At 36.5% G+C, this 20,780-nt stretch overlaps 1 protein-coding gene across 2 annotated transcripts in view; it reads right to left on the bottom strand.

Moving 5' to 3' along the window:
• Positions 1 to 20,780, bottom strand: part of SATB2 (SATB homeobox 2) — a 188,201-nt gene that overhangs the window by 62,535 nt on the left and 104,886 nt on the right. For both annotated transcript variants that reach the window (XM_053598062.1, XM_053598061.1), the window contains one exon: positions 13,260 to 13,732. In XM_053598062.1, the coding sequence (XP_053454037.1) occupies positions 13,260 to 13,732 (473 nt within the window). The remainder of the gene's footprint in view (positions 1 to 13,259; positions 13,733 to 20,780) is intronic.

The raw sequence follows: 20,780 nt of genomic DNA on the forward strand, positions 1-20,780 counted from the left end.
CCAGCCAAACGCCCAGGATTCCCTTTGGAAAAAGCCTCAAACTAGCTGGAGACTGTTTTCATTTCTGTAAATTATGTTTCTGTTTGCAGCAGCTCAAATGGGAAGTAGATAGGATAACTTTCAGCGTTCACCTATTTACTCTAATATATATACCCTTGAAGTAACTTAATCCAAAGAAATGCTCATTTATCACATAAAGCGAATTGTAGCAAAGTGTTGGGTGGGGTCCAATCTGAACAAAGGCAAATACACAAAGGGTCATATAAACTCCAAATAGCTTGTAAGTACTTCTGATCGCTATGCTTAAAGTAAAATCATACACTGACCACTTCTTTAGAAACATTTGGATTGGGTGTTTTAAAGAAAATAAGCCCTATCTCCCGATAACATATTTTTTTGTTTTTTTTTATTTGTTTGTTTTTTGTAGAGACAGAGTCTCACTGTACTGCCCTCGGGTAGAGTGCCATGACATCACACGGCTCACAGCAACCTCCAGCTCTTGGGCTTACGGGATTCTCTTGCCTCAGCCTCCGGAGCAGCTGGGTCTACAGGCGCCCGCCACAACGCCCAGCTATTTTTTTTGTTGCAGTTTGGCCGGGGCTGGGTTTGAACCCGCCACCCTCGGCATATGGGGCTGGCGCCCTACTCACTGAGCCACAGGCGCCGCCCCCGATAACATATTTTAATTATTAATTCTAGAATGTGTGAACAAATTACGTAAGGTGTTTAATGACAGTCATCTTCAGAATCAAGTTACATCTCTTTAACGAGGTATGATTCAGAACATTCATTACATAGCAGTGAGTCGGAAGATATAGTTCAGCTCATAATTATATATTACTTTAAACAAATGGTGTCATAACCAATCAACAAGGTTAAAAATATTTCATATACTCCCATTTTACAGGTAAAATAAAACTACAGGAGTCAGAGGTGGAAAGGGCCTTGGCACTCATTTAGGTCAACGCACCACCCTGCTCCTGAACAGAACCCACAGGTCACATATGTCCCTTGAAACATCAAAAAAAAAACTTCCTTCCAAAGGTACTCCCCATCCCGGTTTCACTACCTACCCCTTTGCATCCTCATTTGTTAGCCTTATTTTTCACACAATCCCAGAATGTCTGGGTCCAGGCGACAGAAGAGCCAAAACCTGGTCTCTTCTTAAGGAAGCCAGGCAATACCAAATTCCTAGCCTAATCACACAAAGCAAATGCTTCTATTTCGGTGATCAATTCAAAGTGAGTCAAAGCAGTGAAATTACTGGCTTGGCTGTGCAAAGTATCAGCATCCTGCCACCTGAAAGCTAACCTAGCAAAATCATTTCTCTCCTAATCTTCAGTCTCATTTCCTTCAAGGTGCCCCAGAGAGGCATTTTCCCCTCTGCTCACAAATATGGACAGGTTTCCCTGGGTCCCATATTCATAATCTACACCCCACAACGAATCTGACTGCTGAAATTCATTTGTGTAATGCTAAAAATACCCACCCCCCTGAGCTTTGCTTAGCCATGAAGCTAGAGTACTTAGACTGATTTGAATAAAGGGTACACAAGGCACAACAATGACAATTTGATTTTTATTATTAAGAATGATGTGTTAAATCCTCAAAGAAAATGTCATTATTGCATTAGTTTAATAAAACCTCTCTTTTATTACAATATTTCTTTATTAGGAAAGACAGCCTATGCATGTGGCATTTTTGTAGGATGGGGTGGATGGAATTGAGCATCTAAAGGGAATTAATGTTCACTGCAAATATAAATGCATATATAAAAGTAACATTTGCAGAAAAAATGTTGTTACTATAGAGATATATTCTGCAAAGCACTAAAAGACTAGATATATATGTATGCCCACTGCAGTCGGATATTCTTTCTCGATTCTCTCCACCAGGATGGCACCAGTTCTGTCTCCCACTTTTGACACTTATTGTCCTTTACACCGTGGTACTACAAAACCTTCCTCCCATGATTAACTCCTTGAGAGCAGAATCTGTATGTTTCGCATTTAGTGGTTAGTTGGTAACTTATAGGAATAGAGGCTCAAAGAAAGCAGCAAATGCGTATTTTGTACATTTCTGGGAGTGGGAGTCCTGTCTTTGCTGAACAGGAGCAACAGACCCTGGCAGGCTACATATTGAAAGTCTGAGTCATATTATACTCAAGATCTTTTAATTCAGCCTATTAAAAATAAGATAGTTGAAACTGAAATTTGGGGTCATGCAAACTCCACTTAAGAAAAAATATTCCATATACCCCAAATCTGCAATTTATTAAATGGAACATTTGTCTCACAGACAGCTTTCTTTCTCATGCATAAGATAAAACTTCACTGGAGCCACCTGATACATCAGAATAGAGTTAAATATGCAACACAAAGTGTGGGGTACAATAGAACATTCTTGAAGCCACAATAGTCAGTGCACTCATAACTGCAATACCCTTGACCAAAGCACAGGTGAATACATACAATGGAAGAAGAACTCAGCCCAAACCAGATTTCTGGCAACTTTACCACTTTTTGCCATTTTATCTATGCACTGATGATCCCTTCTTCCTCACTATCTACAGGAAATCTTAGGCACTAGAGTAGGAAGCTATGAACAATCCAAGTCAAAATTTTCTGAACACGTTAGCACCAAAAATTGAAAGCAAACAGAACTGAACAGGTTCCCTTTGGAAACATTTTTACCGGTGGTTTTCTCAGCTCTGGGCACATACGTGGTTTCTACTCACACCTCAAGTACCTGGCACTGCGACTATTTCATTCACAAAGTTCTGGGCCCCAGTTATTTCTAGTTTTCATGAGTGTTCTGTGAAACAACTGTTGGCAAGCTGCCCAAAAAATCTACTGGCTTTGGCTACTTTGTCAAAACATTGGCAAAAATAGTACTTTCCACAAACAAAACAAAACAAACCCCAAAAATACATTTATTGAATATTTATGCCTCAAATGTATCAGATGCCTACATATATAAGTAAAGCAGTCTTTTAACAACACAGAGTTGACTCTGTCCTCAAACAGTTATAAAACATTATTCCTTCCTGCTGAAATATTTCTGTATTAAATTTAATCACCTTCAGGGTCAAAAGCATCTGTTCTCACATAGCACATGAGACACATCACAGTGCTTATTATAACACAAAAGGATTACCAGTTTGAAGTCTATTTACCGTTTGCACCTCCTTGAAGAAGGGGTGTGTCTTTCACCTTCCATTCTAGGATGGCAGGAATGATTAAGAGTAAAGTAGGTATGAGTGTGAGCTCTGAAGTCAGACTCACTGGGTTCAAAATTGGGCTTTGATTGAACAAGGATCATTTAACCTCCCTATGGCACATTTTCCTCACCTATAAAATTGAGATAATTCTACCTCCTAGATAGAGTTCCCTAGAGAGCTTACAGCAGTACATGACACATAGCTAAGAGTTCCATTAGTGTTAGCCATCATTATAACGCCTAGCATAGCCCCTGAATACGTAGTAACTATTTGTTAAATGAATAAAAAGAACAATAATCCTGGTACATTTCTTTTTTTTTTTTTAATTTGAAACTTTAAATATTCAAAGCCCTCTGATAATACTTTGCTAAATGTCTTCTCATAGAGAAGGAAAAAAATACAAAGAATAACTTTTAGGAAGTGGAATGATTTGAGATAGGAGAAAATAAAGAAAAATATAATAAATTATATAAATGAATATGTATATATGGATATTCCAGATAGCATTAAATTGAGGTATTCACTTTATACTTCAGAAAAGTAAAACAACTTTCCTTCTTGAAGTCACTTTGCTATCATTTAAAAGACGTTTTAATTCACATCATTGTTTAAACATGGGTCATAATTATAGTGTGTCATAAAATGAATTTAGCAGATCATAACTAACTTTTTATAAAGAATTGAATGGAATTAAACAACTTAGAAAATACCAGAGTGTTTTATATATGGTATTAGTGTTATTTCACAAAGATCTCTTTTCGTTGTTTGTTCATGAAGGCTTTGCTATAGAAATATACAGATAGATAAAGAGAGGTATAAATAAGATACAGCTAGAGACAGGCATACATATATTTGTATTTCTTATGGTTACTACAGTCAGAGAAGTTTGAAAGTAAATTCTATAGACTATATTGGCAATTGGCACAAAACTTGGAAGGAGTATTAAAACAACCAAGTAATTTCAAATTAATTTTAAATAAATAATTACATTTTTTTCACTGCACTTCTAGCCTTTAATCTTAATTCACTTTATTTGAACAAACATGCAATTAACCCAACAAATGGTCATCATTTTAATCAATGGCTATGAAAGGAAAACTCCTTGTGTATTTTTTTCGTCTTAAATAAGCAATGATGAAAATATATAAATAATGGGATCTAAAGCTAGTGTTTCTTTGCATTTCATTCATAAAAAGTTATACTTTATAGCCAGGCATTGTGGCGGGCACCTGTAGTTCTAGCTACAGGAAGTTGAGGCAAGAGAATCACTTAAGACCAAGAGTTTGAGGTTGCTGTAAGCTATGATGCCACAGCACTCTATTGAGGGTGGGATAGTGAGACTCTGTCTCAAAAAAAAAAAAAATTATACTTTAAATATAAAACATCATCCAAGATTTGAGGAGACCAGTAAAATAATGAAAAGAACAGGTTTCTACTGACATACCTTCACTAAAGGTGAAAGAAAGTCTTTATTGAGGATAGAAACTTGTATCCGTGGGAAATTGAGTCAATCGCTCCTTTTTTACAGAATGGTGAAAAAAGCTGAGAAAATTTTCACCAAAAATAAGTCTTTTTTTTTTTTTTTTTTCTTTGAGACAGAGCCTCAAGCCGTCACCCTGGGTAGAGTGTTAGACATTTCATAGAAACCTCTAACTCCTGGGCTTAAGCGACTCTTTTGCCTCAGCCTCCCAAGTAGCTGGGACTACAGGTGCCTGCCACAATACCCGGCTACTTTTTGTTTGTAGTTGTCATTATTGTTTGGCAGGTCCGAGCTGGATTCGAACCTGCCAGCTCTGGTGTATGGGGCTGGCGCCTTAGCTGCTTGAGCTATAGGTGTCGAGATGTTCTTTTTTTTTTTTCCAGTATAAAAAGAGAAACCTGAATTTTCAGTGAGTCTAAGTAACTAATTTTTAAGGACTTTGCACATTAGTCAGGGAAAAAATGAATGCACAGCACAATATGCCATCATGTTTGCTTCTCCTGATTCCTTGGTATGAGTTTTGTGAAGGTGGGAGAAAAGAAGTGTTCTTATTGTCTTTTACATACAAGTGTCTATTTCAAGTGGATTTAGGAATGGGGAAGAGTTGCGTATGTCTGACAGATGCCGAATCAACCTTCTCCTTACCAGAGCACAAAGCCAGCATTTCCCCTGAATCTGTTTACACTGGGTCTTTAGCCTACCCAATCCATGGTCTGTTTTTTTGTTATTGCTGCTGATATGGCCTAAAAGGTGCTAATTCACAATAAATAGTCCTTATGTGTGCAGGAGGGACTGAAGTGCGACTGCTGCTTAGAGGGCCACCTTCAGGTAATCTAATAACTTTGAGACGTGGCTATCCTGGGAAATATTAATATTATTATAATCTTTGAATCTATCAATTCAAGCCAGTGATTCTGAAATGAAAGATGGTTTATTTTATGAGGCAAACAGGGACATGTCTTCCTACTTTATTAATACAAGGTTCTGAAATCAAAAGAGGGTATATTATTTACTTCAAAACTCAATAACAGCTTCATGCCTGATCTGCAGCAGTTCATATTTACAGCCCATCTCTCAGTGAGTGGACTTCCTTTTTCTCAGAGGTTTCCTTGTCAGTTTATAACCAGCTCACTGGACCATGGAGCCAAGACCCCTGGATTCACATTATATTCTATTACTCTATGACTTGCCCAGCACCTGTATCTCTACTGGATACTGAAAAATAATGATGACTGAGAACAGATGTTGGCTGACAAGGATTCTGAACATCTTTAAGGTCAAGTTTTCTAGAAATATAAACTGTACATATAATTAAAATGTGTCTATCTTTGGCTAACAATAGTATCAATCAAGCAAAGGCTTTAAAAGAGAAGTTTCTTCTCTTAAAGAATTGATTGGTAACACAATGAAGCTCAGACTATCAAAACTTTTTGGTTGCCAAGGTTTTCATTTTGTTGCTTCACATTTCTTCCTAATTGTGCCACTTCAAAATGTAGTCTTCGACAATTCCTTAGCCATATTTAATCTTAATAATTTGCAGCATGCATGTACTATAAACGCTGAGTCAATAAAGCATAAAAGCAAAATTCATGTCATTTTACACCAGAACATTTGCATTTCCAGCAGTTGACCTTACTGCCAGCTTTTCCTGATGCACCATTCAATCTAACTTTCCAAGCTATTGAAAACATTCTCCAGTTGCTGAGTGACTTCATAAACTGTATTTATGACCCTGGTCTTAAGTTTCTTCAAATGATATGGCTTTGATGAGTAAACTGTAGATTTTTTTTTTTTTTTTTTTGGCAAAGTCTCATATAAACTAAGAAAATAGCCAAATAAGGACAGGTTAATCAAATGAGCTCCCACGGGATTTTTAAAATCCTGTTCTCAATCAGGTAAGACCAGCATGCATAGCTTTCTCAAGCAAGCCCTTTGAAAACAGGCTGCATACTGTGTAACTCTGACTTTTTCAATGAACTGAAGAAGGAGCAAGATACCAAATTAAAGACCTACTGGTACAAAAGAATAGAACATTTTGCAAACATATCTGTACTTCTCCTGAAAACTGGTTTCTAAGAATTGGTTCAGCAGAACTACCTGAGACACAAAATCAACCTGAAATTTTCTGAGTTATAGTATGAACTGCTAGAGGAAAAATAAGAAAAATAGCTGTACTACATAGAAAATACAAATGTAGCAAACATCTTATTTTCAAATGACACAAACTTATTGCTTCCGTGATATTTCCCAGACTCTGCCACCAAGGTAAGAAGACAGTGGTATAGAGATTATATGAGGATCACACCTAATTTCCCTTTTCTGGCATTCTAATGCTCCCATTCACACGTGGCAGGGCATCCGTTCCACTGGATTTAGCCTAGTTTGGATCAAAGCTTCCTCTACTTCATTTAACAGATTTGTTCAGATGGAAGGTCTCAGAGGAGAAACAATGTTAGTAAATGGGGGATTTCTGAACATATGAATATGTAGGTCATTGGATTTTTAAATAAATTAGAGAATAGTTTATCTATTAAGGAAGATTCGCTGTACATATTTTATGAAACCATGCTTATTATAGGTCAGTGGACATTCTACATGCATCCCTTGGTAATATTAAGTTTTCTAAAATACTGTCACAGACATTTCCATAAGCCCCTAATTAATTTTTTTGAGTCCATAAAGTAACAAAGAGCTAAAGAATGCTTCTGGTTAGGTATAATCAAACTGTCAAAAGGCAAAAATGTAAACAAAGTAAATAGTCAAGCAACTTATTTCATGTTCATAGGCCTAGTATGTGTAAATTATGTCAGTGTTAAAATAAATTCAAGATAGCTTGAATATTATGAGTGAATATGAAAAAAATAAAACTTGATAGAACACTGGTGCTATTGCTTCCTACACTTAACTATTTCCACAGATGTCATCAGGAGATGAGGTAGGGTCAAGAAGTGAAGCTACTCTAAAAGTCCCACAGTCACATAATTTACCATTCACATTTAGCAAGGGTGGTTTTCATATACGTCAAGTTTGTTGACTCAAACCTGACCTCAAATCCAAGGTCTGTTTGTTTCATTGTCAGTTCCATTCTCTCCTCCCTTCTATCTCCATTCTGTCTTCCTGTCTCCCTCTCTCTCCCTATCCCTTTCTTTTTTTTTTTATTTTTTATTTTTTTTATTGTTGGGGCTTCATTGAGGGTACAATAAGCCAGGTTACACTGATTGCAATTGTTAGGTAAAGTCTCTCTTGCAATCATGTCTTGCCCCCATAAAGTATGACACACCCTCCCTCTCCCTCTCTCCCACCCTCTCTCCTCACATTCAATATCTACAAGCCAATCTGGACAATATTAACCCATTGGGTTGTAGCACTACAAGGGGCTCTGGTTTAAAATAACAATAGTGGTAATATTTTCAAAAGAAAGCAGCATAGTAAAGAATCCTATACTATGTCTTAGTGTCATAATAACATGTCCCTTTTAATTTGTAAAGGAAATGGGCATAAAACTATAAATATTTTTTAAACAAACTACTATCTCACAGCAGGACCAAATGCCCCGTAAGCAAACAATGGCATGGATCTATAGTCTAGAACAAAATGCAGATTCTGAGATAAAGATTCCTACGTGTGTGATTTATTAAGGAGGTGTTCCCAAGGAAAACCGGTCAGAGAGAGAGGCAGGACAGGGAAGGGAAGAAACCCAAGCAAAGTCCAGCCTCAGCCTAGCTCTGGCCTCGTGTCAGAGCTTCACAGTGTGCTACTCCAGGAGGCAAAGCAGCAGGGCCATCACCCTCCGTTACCCGTCAGTGGGTAAGCACTTCCAGCTCTCTTCCAGGATAAGCAAAGAGAAATCAGCAGCCTGAAGAGAGTCCTTTAAATGAAGAGGCCAATAGCAGACATAGGCTTTTAGAAGTAAAATGAAGGAGGGTGGGAGAAAGCACCAAGAACAGAGCAAGGATGTTACCTGCCTCAGCCCCCTCTGCTCTGTGACCATAGGGATAAGTGCCTAGAAATGTGTCACGGATTGTCTGAATATTAATGGGCAAGTCAGAAAATACCAGTTCTCATTAAGCTCCATCTGCCATAAAAATCTTCAGATATCTTTCAATAGATTAGTTAAAAAAAAAAAGTGGTGATACTCAGGATATATTTTATGTAGGGTTATAATACCCGTTCTAGTGACACAGACAGGATGTGACTCTGCTGCACTCAGAATCTCCCCACATTGAGAAATACATTAATCTTAGTCTCATGCTGGAGATTCCACATCCTGGCATTGCATGATAGCAAAGGTGCTGTATCTCTTCTACAAAATGTGACTTGATTGTATTTTCTTTAGACAATCTATTTTTGTTAACAAATCAAAATAAAAATGTAAGGAATAAAATGATAGTAAAAAATAAAATCAGACTGGCAAAAAGTTGCCTATCTCTGACTCCAGTAGAAGCCATGAGCTTGTCATGAAGCATGGATAGGACATCATTTTATCAAATAAATGCATTTTAAAAAGCTCTATTCCCTTAATTATGTTATTTTACATCATCAAATGATATAGCAGCAATAGATCATCCATAACAAGGTAAATAATAGTTTCTCCTGGAGAATTGACACTTTACATCCTACTTATTATGAATTTGAGTTTTTCATATGGAAGTCTTAAACATGAAAAACTAAGCATAAGATTTTTATATTTCTAGCTTTATTTATGAATGTTTGCATATATTACTCTCTCTCACACACACATACATCCACAAAAGCTAGATTTGTTCTTGGTACAATCACCAAGCACAAATTCAAGAAGACAAAACATAGGATGACAAAATGTATCTGATAATATATGAATAATAGAGATCATGAACGATTTCTGGAAAATATTCAATAGACTGAGGATAGTGACTTTTATTTGTTTTATTAGAGCTGGTGAGTTACTATATTATCAATAAATGTATGACTTCACTCAAAAAAACCTCAATATTTGGAAAATCTATGGCTGGTTTCATGGGGTATAATACACATATACCTACTTTCCATTTAACAATGCTGCTGATAAAACCAGCTGCCCAATCTTGCTGTTAGTGGCTACAGTACCTAGAGCAAAAACAATCTGCCTGCTGACCTCCTGCTTAAGTTCAAACTATGTCATTCTGTCAATACCATCTACCTTGATTAGGCTAGGCTTTATACACAACAGGTTATGATCCCAGAGGGATGAAAAGCTCTCCCAAATTAAAAGCAGAATTTTAAAAGGAAATACTCATACATTCCTATGCAGTTTCCATTTGATATCCTCAAGGCTGGCCCGTGCACTCAAGCTCATGTTGATTGAAAGTGAATGTTTCTTTCTGGGTGTAGCCATCTTACAAATTTAATGGCAGGCGGAAAATAATAAAATGTGTTCCATGCTTCAATTAGACCTTTTATAACTTGGCACTTGAAAGATGGCAATGCCAAAAAAAAATCATTAATCTATAAAAATAGACAAAAGAACTGTATAGGAGAAGACAGACCTCCAGGAGGCTGGGGTCTTGGCAGGGCACACCCTCTCACCAGTTTGGTCTGTCCCTTCCCTTGCCTCATTGTGAATCTACTCTCATGCTTCATGCTATTTGGGTAAAATGTATACTAAATTTGCTTTTAAAATCCAAAGTAATATGTTCCTTGGTTGTAAGTGTGCTTCAATATTATCCTTAGCCAAAAGAGCTATACACATAACCAGGCAATAAAATGTTGGTCAGCCATGAAATGCCTATTCATGCACATAAATGGTATACGAAAACACGCACAGAGAGAACTATGAAATACAAAGTCAAAAGACACATCCTTCCAATTTGTATTTTACTGTGAACACACAAATGCTGCCTGAGCACTGAGTCACAAGTGTTAGAGTGATGTCTGAAACATGTGCAGGTCTTTCTGAACCTCCAAACTCATTTTCAAGTGATGAAAATAGACTCATCAATATTAGAATATATAAATTAGCTAAGAGTTAAGGGAGCAAGACATTTCACTTCTCTGGGTCTCCTGCCATACCTAGTAAGTCAGTACCAAATCTAAAACAATTCCACTGTTTCTTCCTGTCCTACTGCAGCTCCAGAGGAAGCTGAAGACCATTTCCAAACCACAATGGTTAGTACATCACTAGTCCATGTTGTGAGGCCTCAAGCTATCTCGCAAAACCTGCAATTGCAAATCAACTTCCCCATCACATTCAACATGTCCACATATTATTGGCCTCCCTTTCAACACCAAATTTTGGAGAAAGTAAACTGCTTTTCTACCCTTAACAATTAATAGTTTTTTAATACCTAAATTCTAGCTCCTGCCGCCCCCCATTCCAGTGAAAGTATACTCTAAAGTTTGCCAAAGCCTTCTCCCAACCAACTTCCAAGATTCATGGCATGGTTTCAACACCCTCCCTCTGAGACTTCCCGGCTTTCCACACAAGGACAAGTCTCCTTCGGGAAACTCTCCACTCATGTCTTCTGTATGCTCACTGCTATCTCCCTATTCTTCCATCTCTACCCACTATACCCACATCTCCCCTGACGTTTCTTCTGTCTCTTTTTATGGTCCTGCTGCTGGTGATAGTGGTGGTAGAGATAGTATCAGTTTCTTCCCTTCCATCTGTGACTCTTCAAATCCCAGGCTCTAGCCCTGACAATTCTTCTTACTACTAAACTCATACCTTCAATGACTGCTGCACATCTTCACTTACGAAGTTGTCCAGAACTTCAAAGTCAAAATAACTCAACATAAAATAATCACTTTAACCTTATTCCAATCACTCTTTCAACATTTTCCTTGATTCTCTTAATAATTATACCTTTATTCTCAGTCATTAGGCTCAAAATTTGGTGTTATCTTTACTCATTCCTTCTTAATCTATTCACACACTTTCTGTCAATTTTATTTCCACAATGTCTCCTGAATCTATATCCTCCACTCCATTTCCACAGCCTAGTTCAAGCCTCTACACATTTCATCTGGATACTTGCGGCAGCCTCCTAAATGATATTCCTATCCTCTTGCTATTGTGAGAGACAAAATAAAATCTCCCAATGATCTAATTCTGATTATTGGATCATAGCATATTCCTTCAATGTTTTCCAGTGGCTATTAAAGTTAAAAGTTCTTAGCATGGTCCTCAAGACTTTTTGTTCTATGCCGCCCACTTTAAGTTTTATTATCTAACTTTATTATCAACTATTCCTTCATTTTTGACTCAGTGTTTTTCTCATGAACTTGCTTTGCCTAAAATAAGCTTTTTCTTCATCATTGTCTGTTAAATTTTATTTATCCTGAAGGTCTCACATTCTGGCAACCTAATTCTTTAAGCTAGTTGTTTATGCATGTGTTTGCCCGTAATATTTTTCCTCTTTGCATCTGCACAGAGCTTAGCTTCCTGCCTTGCATTCAGAAGCACGGATAAACTGAAACCTATTGCCTCTTGAAGACATACCATATTTATTCTACTGAAAGTAATCCTAACCCCACCTTGCTATGAACTTTCACTACAATCATTGGTTATACTCTCCTACATTATTTACCATATTTCATATTTTAGTACAGTAATCTGGTTTCACTACTAGATCGTTAGCTCTCTGAGGTTAGGCACCTTTACTTCTTTGTTACTGATATAAGGGCTGAAAATATGGCCCCCTGACTAGTAACAACATCATTGCCTGGGATCTTGTTAGAAATGTAGATTTCTGAGCTCCACCTGAGACATACTATATCAGAGACCCTGAATGGAGGCTCACCAATCTCTGTAACAGGTGGGTTGATGCACACTCAAGTTTAAGAAATACTGGTAGGAAAGAATGCCTTTCATAAAAGTAGCCTTCGATAAAGTAAGACACACATGAATTTTTTTTACCTTTCATCATTAAATATTATACTGCATATAATTCTCTCAAAACATTAAAAATATAAGCAAACTATCCATTATCACTTTATCAATATTTTAAATCTAACTTGTACATTTTGAGGGATTAATTAAAATGATAAGTTTATGACATATAATGATACTTCTTTTATAAAGCTCAAAAATGAGGGTAACAATAAATAGTTTGGGCATGCATAAATAGTTTTACAACTAATTTTTAAAAAAATAATAGGAAGTGATAATTATAAAATTAAAGATCAAGTTTACATCCAGGGAAATGCGGATAAGAGGATGAGGGAGGACTACATACAAAGACTCAAGACACTGGTGACATTCGGGGGTCTTGAGGTGGGTGGTAGGGTCACACACGTTTATTACATTACTGAAATGAAGGATAAAAACTTACATATCAGATACAAAGTGCACTATTCAGGTAACAGGTACTATAAAAGCTCTAACCCCACTTGTACCCTCTAAATCTATGGAAATTTTTAAAATTATTAATTAATCAGGGTTATGCATGAAGGAGTTGTGATAGTGTTTTATGAATTAAGGACCATTAATTAACTAATTCTATGTACTCTGAGAGCCACAAAATTTTTAAAAGAGACAGATCACAATTCTTTCCCTAGTGTTAATTCTTAACCACCAATTATACTGTTCAGTGCTAATTGTACCTGTGTGCGGTTAAATGCCACTCTTGCAAAGACAGCTTGGGACACACTGGCCCTCTTCAGCTCATCTCTGACTTGCTGGTAAATATCTGGAGAAACTTCCACGGAAGAGTTGGTTGGCTCTGGCTTAACTGCCCTGGGAATGGGAGGATGGTTCAGGAACTGCTGGTTGATGGCTTGGGGATGCTGGTGAGCTAGGAGCCGGCTAACAGCAATCTGTTGGTTTATCAGATGGGCCATGGCTATTTGTTGCCTTACAAGTTGTGGACTGAGCTGGGGAGAAAGAAGACCAGGGCTCATGATGGGCTGTAACGCGGGCACTTGGTTTCGGATTGGAGTGCTGTGGTGGATCTGGCTGTGAGGAGACTGTTCGTTGGTTTTCCCCAGGGATGCCAGCTGGTTCATATTTGGTAAATGCATTGGACGCTGGCCCAGAACACAATAGTCTGAAAGGTTTTCTCGTTCCACTCTTTCCACTATTAAAAGATAAAAATGATAATTTATCATTATTTTCACTGGTAAAATTTATTGCTTATATATATAGTACTAGATAATTATATTTTTTGTACATTAATAACATAAACCATTTTTCATACAAAGCTGGAAGCCCCAGAGTGAAAATGATTCTTTTTTTCCAAAATGTTACCACAATAGATGTTTTCATAAAAGATATAAAAGTATCTGCCACTTCATTTTGTTTAAATGCTTTAAAGTAAGCATGTCATTGAATAGCCAAGACAGAAATTACTATCACAAATTCTAAATCCTCTCATATTCCCAAGCACTATCGTCTCCCCTATCACCCTTTATTATAAAAACACCAGCTGTTCTTATCTTCTGTAGCTTGTGGTTAATGGTGTAGCTTATGGTTATCAGGAAATGACAAGGACAACACCTCCAGCCAAATTAAGTGCTAGTTTTTAATAAAGTTCTCACACACAAGTAAATATTATCATACAACTATAGAAAACATCAACCACATAATGTATACTTTTATCTATTCACTTGATATCATTTTTATAGAAATGTTTCTTTAATAAATGGGTATTTTAAAAATTGTGATATACACTCAGATATAGAACAAAACTCGCAAAATTATTAACAACACCTCAACTTGCCATGACATGGTTTCCCTACCCCAGGTTATCTGCTTTATTACATTTTACTGCACTTTACTGAAGATTTAAAAAATAACCTTGAAAAGGAAAAGAAAAAGAAAGTATTACATATGTCTAAAGATAAGGCAAATTTTTTTTTTCCCCAAGATCATTTCTCAGGAAAAGAGTCACCTCAGAGTCAAGTAATTATCTAAGTCTCTATATTACTTTATGATGTAAGACAAAGTGATTTTTGAAGAAAATATATTAGAATGAATGAACCCCTCATTAATAGTTTTAAATGATTAGAGCTCTAATCTAACAAATACTTAGTTATTGTTCCTCACAATTACAAATTCTAGGAATTATTGTGCAAAAGGTTGTTAAAAGTAACTTTTATTTTATTTTATTTTATTTTATTTTGGGGGACAGAAGAGTCTCATTCTGTTGCCCAGACTACAGTACCATGGCACCGACCTAACTCACAGCAATCTCAAACTCCTGGGCTCAAGCAATCCTCTTGCCTCAGACTCAAGAATAGCTGGGACTACAGGTGCCCACCCACAATGCCCGGCTAATTTTTCCATTTTTAGTGGAGACTGAGTCTTACTCTTGCTCAGGCTGGTCTTACTGAGCTTAAATAATTCTCCCACCTCAGCCTGCTAGAGTGCCAGGATTACAGGTGTGAGACACTAAGCCTAGTGAAAAGTAACTTTTTTTTATTATTAAATCATAACTATATACATCAATGCATTTATGGGGTACAATGTGCTGATTTTATATACAATTTGGAATGCTTACATCAAACTGGTTAACATAGCCTTCACCTCACTTACTTAATTTAAGACATTTATATTCTACACTTAATAGATTTGACAGGTACCTTTGCAATATGCACCATAAGTGTGGTCCCACCGATTACCCTTCCTCCATCCAACCTCGCCCCACCCCTTCCCTCCCTCTTCTCTTCTGTCCTTCATCTTGGGCTATATTTGTGTTTTATCTTTCATATGAAAGTGTGGGTGATTATATATTAGTTTCATAGTATTACTGAGTACATTGGATACTTTTTCTTCCATTCTTGAGATACTTTACTAAGAAGAGTATGTTCCAGCTCCATCCATGTAAAAATAAAAGAGATAAAGTTTCCATCTTTTTTTTTTAAGGCTGCACAATATTACATGGCAAGTTAATACATTCCTTTTGGAAAGAAGTTTGGAGAACACTTACAGATCTGAAAGTAGGCCTAACATTTGATCCTTCAATTCCTCTTCTGATGTATCCAGAAGAACAAAAATCACTTCACAACAAAGACATTTGCACCAGAATGTTTACTGTAGCCTAATTCATTATTTCCAAGTCATGGAAGAAGCCCAAGTGCCCATCAACCCATGAATGGATTAGTAAATTGGGGGTATGTATACCATGGAAAAATAACTTTTAAAAGCACTATTATTAATGGTTACATGCTGGAGATCAAAAATATTCATCTATAGAACAATTCTTTTTTAATAACTGTCCCCCTATTGTGCAAATGATGCTTATAGGTTGGCATACAATTTAGAGTGACAAAATTATATTTGTATCAAGTAATACTTTGAATCTGAAAAAATGTAGGCAGAAATAATGTGTTGGAAAATTAGATGAGATACCTTGAAACAGGGGATTTAGTGATGACAAAGATACTGGTGCCAAATTAAGTGAGGAATTTGAATAAAATCAATCAATGAAGGGTGGGGGACAGTAATATTTCTACATTTTGTGTAATACATGATTTTAAAATATATATATAGAACTAAATTAATAGATTACAAATGTAGGTATATATTTGACCATTTTATCTACATGCATAAAAGTTTTATCCAGAGCGTGACAAAATAATATATACACATTTTTAAAAAGGAAAAGACTGTATTAAAATTGTAATAATACTCAGGCTCAGTGCCTGTAGCTCAGTGGTTAGGGCACCGGCCACATACACTGGGGTTGGCGGGTTCAAACTGGACCAGGCTTGCTAAACAACAATGACAACTACAACAACAAGAACAACAAAAATAGCAGGGCATTGTGGCAGGCACCTGTAATCCCAGCTACTTGGGAGGCTGAGGCAAGAGAACTGCTTAAGCCCAAGAGTTTGAGGTTGCTGTGAGCTGTGACACCACAACACTCTATGAGGGCGACATAGTGAGACTGTCTCAAAAAAAAGAAATTGTAATACTCAAAATAACAAAGACGAATACAAATCATGTTGAGCACCTCATAATTGCAGAAGTCAAATGTGACTTGAGTATTACAAACTTAATACAGTCTTTTCCTTGCTTAAAATCTGTATACCTTTTTTTGGCACCCTTTATATGCAAATATCTTAATGGGAAAATAAGTGAACACCCATATTTTGGGATCTCCTTATATTCAGACAGGTACAATAGCTTTTCCTGCTTTTTATAAAAAACTGAATTCTTGCTTGCCTTTCCTATGAACTCCCAAATAAGTCAAAAGTTTACTTCAAACCACTTTTAGGGTTCAATTTCTAACTTAATCCTTGTAATGTAATTCATTTAGTTATATGTCACCTTTCCCTCTTTAGGTTCAAGGTAGACATATTACTTTACTCTTATTCTCTAAAGGCAAACCTTTTTAAATCATTGTATTAATTAAACTTTAAAGTATACAGTCTTGAAACTAAATTTAAAAAATGGTAAGAGCCTTCAGATAAGGTAATCTTAACAGTTTCCATAGATTAGAAATTGCTATTATAATTTCCTTATTGGAAAAAGAAGCAAAGGGACCATGGGCTGCTTCCAAAGTGAAATCATACTTATAGGTTGGCCTTACTGAAACATTTGATTCACTTGTGCTTGTTTATTTGCTTTTTAATTCAGACAAAGCAAAGATGAATTAAAATATTAAATTATGTGATATTTTCAGGTATTTAATAAGTAAATGTTATATTTATTTATTTTTCTTCTTAAAAAACATAAAATCATTCTTTAGAGAAGGCATTCTTTGACCAAAATCTTTTTCCAAAATTTCAGTATTTTCATTTTTCAACAATCTAATTACATCTGAATGAATTTACTTTCCTCAAATATATCTAAATCACATCATTAATTTTAAAAGGCTCACTCCATTCATAAATCTAGTAATAATTATACACACGGCATATACATGAGCTCCATGAAACCTATATGAATTGGTACAGTAAGAGTCTAAATAATGTCAGTCCAGAGTCTTTAAGGTTATATACAATAATTCGTTCTATCCTTGTGAGTTCCCAGATCCTTACAAATTCATAGTTAAGAACAGCAACGATGGAAGTATCCTTAGAAACGTGCAATGAAATGAAGTACGAACTACTTAGTATAAACCTTTAATGAGGTTCACTTTTTCAATCATTGTATTAATTAAACTGTCCAGGTAGGTAACAGCCAGAAAAGCCAGTTGTAGAGGTGCGCAGAGGTGGAGTGACAGACAATCTATCTAGTTCAAAAGTAGCAGCCACTACCTTACCTCAGCCAGTATGTGTTTTTTTTGTATTGTCATTACATGTTGGCAACTAAGTCCATTTTCAAAATACAAAAAAAGCCAAACAAAACATTGCTGAAAACCAGATCCTGCCCATGGCTGACAGTTTTTAAATTCTGCCTCTGAAATGAAAGACATCTTTTGTTTTTCAGTCCCTGATGGCTCTATCAATAAAAGCCAACTTCTTTACTCCCAAGAATGAAGGAAGAAAAAAAAAAAATCATCCCAACTAGGAATGCCTAAGGGTCAAATGCTAACCAACAGGCTTCACTTCCACTGACCAAGGCAGTGTACAATTTCAGAAATGGTTTGCACAGACTGCCTAATTTTAAAACATCTTCATTTATTTCTAGCTACCACTCCTACAAAAATAATAACAGAAGAATATCTTTAGACTCGTAAGTCACAGCAAGTGAAGTACAAATGCTTAAAAAAGAGAGAGAGAGAGAAGCATCAGAATGTGCTAGACTCCATCTGAAAATTGAGCCTGAAATTTCTTATTTCTTTTCTTCATCCTTTTCTTTCCTTTACTTCTTTCTTTTCTTCCCTTTCTTTCCTCCCTCCTTTCCTTCCTTTTCCCTCTCTTTCTCTCTCTTCTTTCCTTCCTCCTTTCCTCTCTCATTTTTTTCTTTTAAAATAATTAGAAAGTAATCACAATGTCTGAAATGCAGACCTGTAACAGCAGTACCTGGTTTCATGTTTTTGCTTCTTTTTTTCACCCTGTGAAAGTCTGTCTTAAACTAAGCCAAGAGCCATCTTATCCCTGCTTAACTCAGCAGTAGAGGAGAAGTCCCGGGAAAAGCGAGGAACGAAAGGCAGTGCTGCCTCTGATGGTGAATGCGATGCTCACATTGACAACAGAGGATACTCCCGAAATATTCAATGTGCTGACTTATTAAAGATAGATTAAAAACACAACTGTTCCCAGTGCTTTAAGTCAAAACTGTGATTTAATTCATAGTGAACTTGATCCTACTGAGGCTGAAGCTCTGAAGGTGAATGTTGAGGTGGGAAGTGCCTGGAAGGAATGATGTCCTCAGCTTCAAATAAGAGTCTCCAAACACAACATACCTGAGGAACTGTTGAGGCAAGGGGAACTTAAACACTTCTATAGCTAGTAGCTGTGAGGTTTTTGGTAGCTAATGCAACATCTGGGGAAGGCTCCTAGTCCAGGGGTTTCGAGAAACTCAGAGTTCAATGAGGATCTGATACATTTCTTCAAGCTTTCTGGGACTGAGTGAAAACTGCAGAGAATGGACAACCATTACCTAAATTCCCTCTAAGCTTCTGGGATTCTGTTTACTCCAAAGTAGGTATGGCTTTTGTTCCCCTGTATTAGAATCTCAGGGACTCCTAAAGCCTCATCAAATTCACAGAGATAATGTTCTAACTAAGAGCACTCTGTGACCATTAGCCATTCAGATGCTTGGGACTTCTGGCTACGGCTGGTAGTTCATAGACAAGAAAGTTACGCTCCTCCCCAAGGATTTGTCTGTATTATAATGAAAAGATATTTAGTCCAAAAATCTTATTTTATTTAAGGCAATTTTACAGTACATCCAGAAAGCCAAGTATTTATTTTAAATATTGCAAATCTCTGATGTATATTTTAGGTTATTACAAGAACATTTTCAATACTCAAAAATAAAATGCATATTCTGGCACTTAATTCTTTTTATTATCATTTCCTTGTTATAATTATGTAAAGTAAATGTAATAAAATTTCAATGCCCAAATATGTTGCAATGACTAAGTGCCCCAAAGAATAGCTTCTGTGGAAGATTCATGAGCAAAAGAAGCATGTGATAGGCACAGATGCCCGCCAATCCCAGCAAGATGGCACAGGAAAGACGGAAAGAGCGTACATGATAACTAGCCGTGACAAGGGGACCGTTAGCTGCAGGTTAGTCTTAAAGTAGCTGTCGAGGTTACTTATCTAGAAACACTGCTAGGATTTTTAAAACAATTCTTCCTCAGAATACTTGCTTCTGTTCTTGAGTCTTTAGCAAGAATTTAAGACTTTCCAGAGATAAATATGTGGAACTCCCTATTACAAGAATAACTGTAGTTTACATAGTGGCGATAGTAACAGTAGTTATAATATTGCTCTTGCAAATTTATCAATACTGCTAAAAAGATACTATATTTCCAGGGATATGATCCTAGTGTTTTAATGCAAACCTTTACATAGCTACTTTAGGAAAATAGTCCTTGGGGGTTGTCCATAGTTATAATAAGAGGAAAGCAATGAATTGAGTAAAAGGCTTTGCACTGAGAAATTTCCAGAATCTCTGGCCTATGGATTTTTCTTTAAGCCATTAAGATGCTTATGCAAATGTAAATGGATTAGCATGAATGAGTGCTAATGGATTCCTTAGTAAGATAACACTCTAGTATTCCCCAGAACCCTCTCCTGGAACCCCCGGGTAGAAAAATACATGCCAAATAATTTTTTTTTTAAAGGAAAGAATTTCTCTGACACTCTTTCAATCTCAGAAAGTACCCTGGAAGTGACTCTACAAAGGCAAAAAAGATACAGACTTGCTTTTGGCACCCTTAGCAGAAAATCTGCCAAACAAATCAATAATTTCAAATTGGCACCCAAACTTTGAGCATAAAGAAAAGATATTCTTGAGCATATGATTGCCTTAGATTTACAAACATCTACCTCAAGCCCTAAAACCTGAGAACCCAAGTTTAAAGACAATATCTTATCTAATAGCAAACAAATTTAAAAAGTTGTCAAGGTCAAATGCAGATACATACAGAGAAATATTCAAAATGATTAGGAGTGCTGGCTCTCGCCTCATAAGAACAAACTACACGGCCAATGAAAAAGAGCTGTTTTCGGGCAGTGCCTGTGGCTCAGTAGGTAGGGCGCCGGCCCCATGTACCGAGGGTG

The sequence above is a fragment of the Nycticebus coucang genome, chromosome 7, assembly GCF_027406575.1.
Source record: "Nycticebus coucang isolate mNycCou1 chromosome 7, mNycCou1.pri, whole genome shotgun sequence".
Classification (NCBI taxonomy): domain Eukaryota; kingdom Metazoa; phylum Chordata; class Mammalia; order Primates; family Lorisidae; genus Nycticebus; species Nycticebus coucang.